The 10,622-nt window shown below is 43.2% G+C and overlaps 1 protein-coding gene across 1 annotated transcript; it reads left to right on the top strand.

Moving 5' to 3' along the window:
* The first annotated feature begins 20 nt into the window (after positions 1-20).
* erp44 (endoplasmic reticulum protein 44) lies at positions 21-9,184 on the top strand. The gene is made up of 11 exons (XM_080501483.1): positions 21-156; positions 3,510-3,582; positions 4,272-4,311; positions 4,504-4,619; positions 5,440-5,624; positions 6,098-6,213; positions 6,313-6,487; positions 6,891-7,002; positions 7,118-7,259; positions 8,837-8,939; positions 9,034-9,184. The coding sequence occupies exons 1-11, from the start codon at positions 97-99 to the stop codon at positions 9,142-9,144; spliced, it is 1,233 nt and encodes a 410-aa protein (XP_080357609.1). The 5' UTR covers positions 21-96; the 3' UTR covers positions 9,145-9,184.
* The last annotated feature ends 1,438 nt before the right edge of the window (positions 9,185-10,622 follow it).

Here is a 10,622-nt window from a genome sequence, read left to right as displayed (position 1 = left end):
TGGTTCTCCGTCGGTTTCCTGCTGCAGCGAGAAGAGAGGCGTCGAGACATACCGGGAAGACTGAGCACCACCTCCCACTAATAACTATACTATACAATGAAACTGCTAACAATACCTCCCTCTCTCGATACCCGCTTCGTCACAGTTGTACTGCTGGTAAGCGTGTGTTTTTCAGCCTCGCAGCGCCGCCGCTTTTGGCGACACACAGCGCGCTAACGTTAGCAGAGAGTTAGCCGCTAGCTCACCCGACGAGGCTCTGCTGTGCGTGAGACGTGGCCGTTTTAATGTGACTGGGAGCCGGGTCAGTGGCTGTGCTGGGCTGCCGATGTGCAGCAGGTTCCCGGAGAAGGCCGTTTGATTGATTTACCCGGAAACTCCCAGGACTAATCAAGTTACCCTGCTGCAATGTCAACTTAGCCGGCTCTGTTGAGTAACGCTAGCTTGAGAGTTACAACTTGTAATAATCCACCTCGTATAATCAACATAGTAATCGCAACACGCAACGTGTACAGTAAAGTCTGAAATTAAGGAATAAAGTTGGAGCGAAGCCAACTTTGTTGAGTGTGGAGGCAGTTAGCATCAGCTGCTACAACATGACAGTCCTCACGTAATTGCTTGCACCATTTATGAATCACTGCTTTTTGTCGGATGCTTCAGTAGTAGACCAGGCTCCACATGTGGCTCTCATGGACATAATCAAATATATACGCTCGATTTTATTGTCTCCCTTTTCGTGTGTCTCTGAAATGATGCTGACCAGTTGGTGAATTCCTCTGTTGTGGCTCATTCTCATTGGCTGAGAACCCGGAACTAGCTGGAGAGCAGTTCTGCATGGCAGGAAAACTTCAGACTTGTTTTTGTTAGCTTTGGAACAAGGTGTTTTATTTTAATTTTTTTCCACCACGGACACCGTGTCGTTTCATATCGGTCTGCACCTGCAAGCTGTAAATATACCGTGACTTTCAGGGACGGAAGACAATCTAGAAAGTGATGGAAGTTATGGGCACCGCTCTTTTTACCATCTGAACAAGTAGCAGAGCTGTTAGTAATAAAACAATAAGGAATTCCACAATATCAAATTGACTACAAGGTGATTCTGCAACTCGTTGCAACGTTTCAAAAACAAAATCCATAATGCATCATGCTGTGATAGTATATATAAATATATGTGCTTCACTGCAAACATCCTTTATAGTTCTTGATATATCCATAAATATGGATGAAATATCTTTAGTGATGTGTGTGGACAAACATCACAATAAAAGTATGGTTTTCAAGAGAATTTGAGATTCGCAAAACTCGATAAGCAATTTATCCTTGATAGCTTTACTGTAACTGTCATACAAGAATATGTAACTTTCATTTTTAAACCTCTTTCTGTAACTTTTAACACTTTATTGATGAGACACTGACTTGATTATTAATTAACTATTTAAGATGATAATACGGAATAGAAATGATAGTTGCCATGACTTTTTTTTTTTTACCGTTATTGCTGTTGTCTTACCTTAAGAAATTACAGTAACATGTAGTATCAACTCTTCCCTAAGCAGGTTTTGGCTGCTCTCTAACTGTCACTTTTCAAAGGTTTGCGGTCTGTCCTTGAGCCTGTGTTGATTTTTGACTGTCGGCGGAGGATGACTTGTCACACATCCTGTTTGAAGATTTGCGAGATAGCACAAGGCGTGTTCAAGCTACTTCTTGTTCAAGAAGTGGCTTTAACAGTTTGCTCTCTGTCATGATACAAATATATAATTTACATGTTGGAAATTTGTTGTTCACTTTTTACTTTGTTTTCCCACTAATATTGTCTCTCTTGTTTTGCTGTCCAGCGACTGTCATTGGCCCCTTAAGTTTTCTCTCTGCTGAGTTCTTGTTGTATTATTTCAATCTCACCTGAGATTCATAAATTGCCAGTTGGCATATCACAGTTGGAAGCATGTTGTTGATCACTGTTCCATTTCAAAAGCTGCACTAAAGAAAAATCAAGACTGGAAAGATTTTCTTTCTCTCTCTTGCAAAGACGCAATAAAGTTCCCCTAAAGGCTTAGATTGTGTCAATGACCTTTGATAAGGATAGTGACTCTAGTGGGACCATTTACTGCACACTTTGAGGGTTTGAAAGGTATTCACGCTCTTTGTTTTAGGGTCATTTAGTGTGTAATGAATCGGTGCACTGTGACGATTTTGACCACCTGACATAAAAAAAAAAAAAACCCAACATATTTTTGAAGCTCCTCAAGGAATGCGCCACTTGGTTTTCTATCGGAATGTCATTATCATTATCAAACAAGTTTTTCAAGCAGATCAGTTGTCAGAGAAAATGTCGGACCAAAACAGGTTGTGAAAAAATGTGCCTCATTATTACAAACTATGCGTTTTAGAGATGCGAGGATATGCCATGCTGTTCTGAGGTGTTTAAATACCAGTCGATGCTAAAAATAATGTCTGTTTAAACACTTTGGTAGGCTTGCACGGAGGTGTAGTGTTCGGCAATATCTCCCGCTCATGTTTGGGCTGGGAGCCTTTCTATGCTGGGGGTGCATAGTCCACCTGTGCATCCATGTTTTTCTCTGGGTGCTCTTGCCAAAAAAGGTGTATACACACAAAAAACAATAATGAATTATAGTTTGCTGTAGGTGACATTACATGTACGGAAAAACCCCCAAAGAATTTGCACAAGTGCTGGGACGACGTTTAATTTGAGTTGCTCCCATTGGCCTTCCTCATGTGGCTGGACAGAGATGGGGTCTCCCGGAGCGAGGCTCCAGCCTCGAACCGTCACTGTGAACATGAGCAGCGTTTGCTACCTGGATAATAAGTTGTGACAGTTGCCAAGAAGTTGTAGTTGTCGGGTTTTGCAGCGTGAGGGTGAAGGAGATGTTGATCGCTGTATATTTAACTCTGTACCACAGAGAGGTGACGGCAGTTTTTAGGGCCAATGAAGGAATCGGAAAGGGATATTCTGCAGAGTTGCTGAGCTCAGCCCCATTGCTCTCCATAACAATGCATGCAGTTTGCAGAGGCGTGCAAAAATAAGCTTGTTTCCACTGATAAGAACGTGTGAAGTAGTAATTTGGTGGTATAAGTGCTTCAGTTTGCAGTTTGTGCTCTGCTCGTTCATATCTGTGGATATTTCAGTAAAAGTATTCCAAAACAAACAAAAGTATTGTTATTTTTTAAATAGGAATGTGATATTTATTTATGTATTTATTTTAAGCGTAACATACACCAGACAGCAACCTCAGTTCAATAAAGATGAAATTAATCTTGGTGGCTTTATCAACATACCGCAATCCTCTTGTGTCCTCGAATTATTTAAGTTTCTTCACTCTAGTTAATTCAGATTCAGGCTATTTATCACAAAGGACAAATGCCAGTTTGTTTTTCTAAATATAAAGTCTTTTCTGTTGGTGCAAAGACAAATACCGGAGAGTGAAACCAGTTCCTCGAGTCAAACACACAAAGATGTGTGTGAGTTTGATGTTTTCTGCTCTCTGTGCCTGCAGGTGATGGGCCTCTCTACTCCTGGACAAGCAGAGATCACCAGTTTAGACTCGGGCAACATTGATGACATCCTAAGTAAGGCTTCCCACCGTCTGCTCCCGAGGAGCTTGACAAGAAAAGCTCCACGTTCCCGGAAAGACCAGTTGGAGAAATTCATAAAGTCAATGGGATTCTCATAACTGTCCATGAATAGGTTCCAGTGAGTTAGTTAAGGCTAACGGGGGATGGGTTTTTTTGTTTTTTTTGTGTGCGTTTCCACGAGGGACGTCGGCAAATAAGGAATAATCTAGAAAGAAGTATTTCTCTTCAGTGGAGCAGGTGTGGCCACGTTGGCAGTCGCTGGTCTTCAGTTTAATGTTTTACCAAAAGGGCAAAGGATTGATATCACGTCCACGTCGCGGCAGGAGAGTCGATAAGATGTTCAATTTAGAATTCTAATATCTCCAGGGATTAAAGACTGCATTTAGTCAAGTGGTGTGACGTTTTCGAAACATAATATACAATTATTTATAGAAAGATCTCTTTCAGTATTGTTTTGAATGTATCGATTAGCATTCCTACAATAATGAACGTTGATATTGAACTATTTGGTGAAAGATCTCTGGTTTTGTATGCATCGTTACAATATGATGCCCTCGGATACTTTTTCTTATTTATTACGTCGACTCAGCATTCTTGAGTTTCATGATGAAATCATTGGACTTGGTTTAAAATGTGTGTAAATGTGCCTGATCTATTCTGTTTGTTTTCTCTTTCCCTTGCAGATAATGCTGGGGTGTCATTAGTTAACTTTTATGCAGACTGGTAAGTGTGTGATTTCACTCTCGCCGTCCACGCCCACTGCTGCATACGGTTTATCATGGAACCCCTCATTAAACGTCTTCCTGCTCATGTCACATGAGGCCATCAATATTCTTTCCTCACCTCATGTGTCTCTCATTTGCAAAGGTGTTTCATATGGTTGAACATACTTTTTTTCCCTTCTGCCTCCTCCAGGTGCCGGTTCAGTCAGATGCTCCATCCAATTTTTGAGGAGGCGTCTAACATCGTCAGGGAGGAGTTTCCTGACACCAAGCAGGTGGTGTTCGCCCGTGTCGACTGTGACCAACATTGTGAGTGTCGACGATTTACTCATCTTTTTTTGTTTTCTATTTACATGATGGCAAATAAAAACAACAACAACAAAAAACCCCAAGGGATTCATTTGAAGTTTCTGTTTGTTGATTATACTATTTCTGTATGAATTAATTAGGCCCTTAAAAAAACCCCCAAAAAACAACAACTCAAATTTAACAAATTGTATTTTCCAGCCTACGTAAATGATGATAGTAATATTCCAGTTATTTTAGCATTGAAACATGTGGCGGCTGTTGTTTGCTTTAAAGCCACAAACCGTCAGCCTGCTCCTATATACAGGAAAACAAAACAAAACAAAAAAAGAAGGCCCACACATATACTCCTATATATTCGATGCACATATGTACACATAGATGCCCGGCACACCAAAGCACAGACACATAAACCAGCAGCCTCAGCCTTTTGAGATAAAGCAAATTAAAGAGAATTATTGATGACCTGCAAACTGTTTGAAGACTAATGACAAAACTGCTGCTTCCTGTGAAGACTGGAGGCTTAGAGACCCCCCGCCGGGAGATTGACACCTGCCACACACGCACGCACACACCGGTCCACCGTGTGCTCAGAGAATATTTACTCTTGGCGGGGGGGCCGCTTTCATGTGGGAGATCAGAGCTCGGGGCCGACTGAAGCCAGTGTTTTCAGCCTGAGCTTTAGCTGCCGCCTCTGTCGCCGCGCCGCTCCTCACCCTCCTCGCCCTCCTCATCCTCCTCATCCCCATGTGTTTTCTCCCCGGCCTACCCGCTCTTCATCAATTGATTCGTCTCTCTTTACTCACCTTCTCCTCTGCCACAGCGGACATCGCCCAGCGATACCGCATCACCAAGTATCCCACGCTGAAGCTGTTCCGCAACGGGATGATGATGAAGAGGGAGTACCGAGGTCAGAGGTCGGTGACGGCCATCGCCGACTTCATCCGCCAGCAGCAGGTCGACCCTGTAAAGGAGATGACCTCCATGGAGGAGCTCAACACCCTGGATGTAAGAGGCCAACGAGCAGAATATTGATGAAGAGTTAACCGTTCTGTCAGTTCTTTCTGCACTCGGAACACATGGATTAAGTTTTTTTTCAAGCATTTTTCATTTTGATCATTTAAACAACATAAAATATAAAAAACAACACATCTGTTCTCATGATAATACGTCATGTGAGAAGTTTTGGTGAGCAAGGCACTAAACCCCCCCACTGCTCCGATTGAGATAAACAACATCAGGTATAACAACTGTGCCAAATAAAACAAATTGATCACATAATTATAATAATGGAATAATAATTCGTATCATCATAATAAGTTGATGTACAATGAATAAAAAAATATATGTAAGCCTCACAGTTTGCATTCAAATATGCATTGTGTTCTTTAGCTGCACCTTTCAAATGTCAACAATTTAAAAAAATTCTAATAATCCACACATTTGCATTTTAATGTGATCTTTTCTTTCTTCTTCATCAGCGGGGCAAAAGAAACATCATAGGTTACTTTGATAAAAAGGACTCTGATAACTATCACACGTACGAAAAAGTTGCCAACATCCTTCGAGACGACTGCACGTTCTTGGCGGCCTTCGGGTGAGACGCAACAACTTCCCTCCACATCCGCCTGTCCATTGTTCGCCGCTCGTGGCTTCAGGTGTCGTCAGCATTTCCCCCTGAACTCTCTTCCCGCAGAGCCGTGTCTGATTCCGAGCGTTTCAGCGGAGACAATGTGATTTACAAGCCTCTCGGCGAGAACGTTCCCGACATGGTCTACCTCGGCTCACTGACCAACTTCGACCTGACGTACGCCTGGGCCCAGGACAAGTGTGTGCCTCTGGTTAGGGAGATCACCTTCGAAAACGGAGAGGTTGGTAGCCGCATTTTTGCGCACACAAAAAAAAAAAAGCTTCTATTAACGACTAAATAAGGATCTTCTGAGGATGTAGTCTGGCTCGGATCCTTCTGTATCCATGCTCATCCAGACAGACTTGATTATGTTCAGACCAGGCTCTCTGTGGGCGCTGCACCGTCACTTCCAAGCAACCAGATGCCTTCCTGCTTACATTACATGATAGATGAGTGATATTCTATTACACAAGGCAATAAAAACCTGAGCACAGCGCTGTACATGTGCAGCTTTAAAAAAGAAAAAAAGAAAAAAGAAAACTGCCCCAGAAGTAGTCATGAAGCCTGCGTCCATCTGCTGAGCTGCAGAAAACGCTGTGACTTGTCGTTGAAACGTTCCGTGTGTTTTGCGTTCCCTCTCGCAGGAGCTTACAGAAGAAGGAATCCCTTTCCTCATTTTGTTCCATATTAAAGAAGACGCGGCGAGTTTAGAGACGTTCCAGCAAGAAGTCGCTCGCCAGCTCATCAGCGAGAAAGGTAACACGTGTGAGCCTTTGGTCCCACCGACGCCGAAAGCCCTTCGCAGAGCAAAGTTTGTGTTCATCAGATGCGTTTGCTCCCCCCCCCCCTCCTCCTCCCTTCCTCCCCCCAGGGTCGATAAACTTTCTCCACGCGGACTGCGACAAGTTCCGCCATCCTCTGCTGCACATTCAGAAAACGCCGGCCGACTGTCCCGTCATCGCCATAGACTCGTTCCGACACATGTACGTCTTCCCAGACTTCAAGGACATCAAGTAAGTGGCACATTCCTCCCCCTCCTCTAAAAGTTCTTTCAATTGGGCAGAAGACTGGCGGTGTGAACTTGTGTGTGATTGATTAGGTAATCAATCACACACAAGTTCACACCATGCAGGTGCATGGTCTTTTCAAACAATACCAATACACGTGGTTTCTTTGTGACGTCACCCTCTTGGAAATGTAAGCAAAACATATTTACGGAAGAAAGTGAAGACTTGTAATTTCTTTGAGGTAAAACAAAAATCAATAAATATGTTACTAGACATCATGTCGGAACAATAATATGTTAATTCTTTTAGGAATATCCTTTTTTTTTTTTTTTCATGAGGCATTGCTCAAAGCTGGCGAGCTAAATCTGTATAATTTTTCCGTTTTGCGTAATTATCCTTAATGTGATCTGCTTTTTTTAAATACATTTTTTTTTTTTTTTTATAAAACTCTGGTAGATTTGGTTCCCGCACACTCCTGCACACAATAATCCACTGAGCTCTCAACAGCAGACAAATGTCACACCTCCTAAAATCTGTCCTTTATGAATGGGCCAGGACACTGGAGCTAATGTGACATGATTTGGCACGAGCAATAAGTGCTAAACTAATCCAGTCTAATCTAATTTAATCTTATTTATTCCCCCCCCCCCCCCACTACCACTCCCCCCCCGATCCCCAATCAGAGTCTGATCAGATAGACAGAAGCCCCGAGGACTGACTCGCCTCGCACAACCTAATTACATCACATAACCACTGCATGTGGCACAGAGCTTGTAATTACATTAGCACGGTCTGCGTTCTACATATATATATATATACGTCCGTACATGTGTGTTTTTTTTGTGTTGTTCTGACACACCAGCCTCACTGTGAGCCGGCGCCAGCTCTGGGCTCGGGTGATAACGCCGCAGCTCGCGACCCGTCGTTAATAAGAACACTTCACAGGACAACGCTGATATGGATTAATGCTGCTTGCTGACATGTCCTCTGGGACTAGTGTCCTCCGCCGCTGCCATCAGCTGTTTGGTCCCGTATCTCTGCTTAACTCGAGCGGACTTGCTTTCAGCGTAGGATTTGTTTGCTGGAATGCATGAATGAGTGAGTGAATGAATGAATGAATGTCCACTCGTACAGGCTCACAGGCCACATGCGCTCCAACAGAACGTCACTGGAAAACAGTGAATCAAATGTAAACTTGATGTACATCAATCACAAGTTAAGCTGCATTAAATTTTAAAGGGGTTCAAAGAGTTTTTACCAAAATGTGGACATCTTAAATAGATAGTTATTGACCTCGAAGGGGAAGTTTAACACTGATGCAGTGAGATCAATGATGTATATTTATAGTCATTTTTCATGTTTCTGAAAAAACTAAAGCTCATCTCTGCTTTAATAACATTGTTGTGAGTGTACCTCTGTAAAACTGAAAGCACAGTTCATCTCAGTTGAAACGTGGTGAATATATTTTATATCTTACGTCTTTCACAGATAAACAAACTTCAAGACTTTGATGAAACTACAAACACTGTTTCATGTGTTTTCTCCTCTGTGTGTGTTTTTTTTTTCTTTTTTTTCCCCCCTAGCATCCCTGGCAAGCTGAGGCAGTTTGTTCTGGACCTCCATTCTGGAAAACTCCACAGAGAGTTTCATCACGGCCCCGACCCCACGGACAGCACGCCTGGACAGGTCAGGCCGCGGGAACCGCACGCTCTTGAGAGGTTTTTGTTCTTATTGTTTATTGGACTGTTGTTGTGGTTCTGCCCCTCCCCCCCCCCTCCAGGAGGAGATAGCGGGCGTTGCGGCCAGCAGTCCCCCAGAGAGCTCCTTCCAGAAGCTGGCGCCCAGCGAGACTCGCTACACCATCCTGGGACGGGACCGCGACGAGCTGTGACCTCAGCGGCCTTCCAGTGATCCTGTGACTGAATGCCACGCCCCAGGGTCGGGGGGGGGGGGGGGGGGGGAGGGAGGAGAGGGGTGGGGGGTGGGGGGGAGTTTGGGTTGGGACAGGCCAGCGGGACAGAACAGCAACACCCAACAACCCTTACTGAAGAAAGAGCGGTGGAGAGAGAGGAAGACGGATACAGAGGAGGGAAGAACAACAGGAGGTGGTGGAGAGTGCAGCCCATGACACAGCCATCTTGGAATAACCTATATTTTCATAACTCTATCCTGTAATATTTTATTTTGAATTAAAAGGGAGGGGGGATGGAGACGAAAACATGTGGGGGCGGGGTGGAGGCGTTAGGACATCAAGTCTTTTTACTTTTATTTCTTGGAGGTTGTAAATATGTTTGTGCTGCATTGGAATCTCAATGTTGGTCTAAATTAAATGCAGAGTTTTCTTTATTTTATTAATTTTCTTTTTTCATCACCCTGCTTTTTGTAGAAGAAGAAGAAAAAAAAAAAAGAGCAGTTTCCTCACTCCAGTTGTACGGTTCTTTATCTGTGGGTAGTCCAGTTCAGGCTGTCTGATAGGAGATGCGTGTTTAGTTTTACTGACCTCATGGCTGCATCTCAATACGACCAACTCCTAATTCATTTGTAGAGCACAAGTTAGAACGGATAAGCCTGTTTGAAGTAGCGTCATCTCCATTATCTTCTACACACACACACACACACACACACTAGGTGAAATACTTGATAGGAGTAGCATTATTTTAAATCATTGCTCATGAGTGAAGATAAAAAGACGGTGCTACTTCAGCCTGTTGAGATGCACCCTGTCTCTCCTTGGTATGCCTAGATTATGATGTCTTTTACAGTGCTTTACTTTTTTTTTTTTTTTTTTTTTTTACAATATATGGATATAATTAGTGGATATCATTAATTGTTTTTTTGTTTGTTTTTTTTGCCACCAATCACATTAATACAAAAACAAATTGTGCTTGGTAAGCTCAGCGAAACACCAAAAACACACCATCCCCAGCATGAAGCCTGGTGGTGGCAGTGTCATGCTGTGTGAAGGCTCGCTGCAGCGCCCAGGACGCCGTGCGACAGTCGACTGGGGGTCGGCACCGTGTTTGCGGGAAAATCTGAACATCAAATTAGAAGCCGAATGAACGGCAGAGGAGGGAAATGGAAACGTAGCCTTTCCTGCATTGTAGAAAAGAAAAAAAAAACGACTTCAATGTAAGCCTGAATCTGGTAGAATGACTAAGCAAAGAGGGATGTGAGTGTGGGAGTGACAGAACGGTCTTATTGGTATAAATACTGTGATTTAATGTCCGTAGCTCTCTGAACCCCTCAGTCTGAGGCCGGCCTCTCCAATACAGCATCACAGAACCTCTCATTATTTTTTTTTAAAGATATGATTAAAACTGGATGATAAATTGGATTATTTCATCAAACCAAATATTTAGAAGTGACAAA

This window comes from Blennius ocellaris (assembly GCF_963422515.1).
Source record: "Blennius ocellaris genome assembly, chromosome: 8".
NCBI lineage: Eukaryota > Metazoa > Chordata > Actinopteri > Blenniiformes > Blenniidae > Blennius > Blennius ocellaris.
This window is presented reverse-complemented; position numbering and strand designations above follow the sequence as displayed.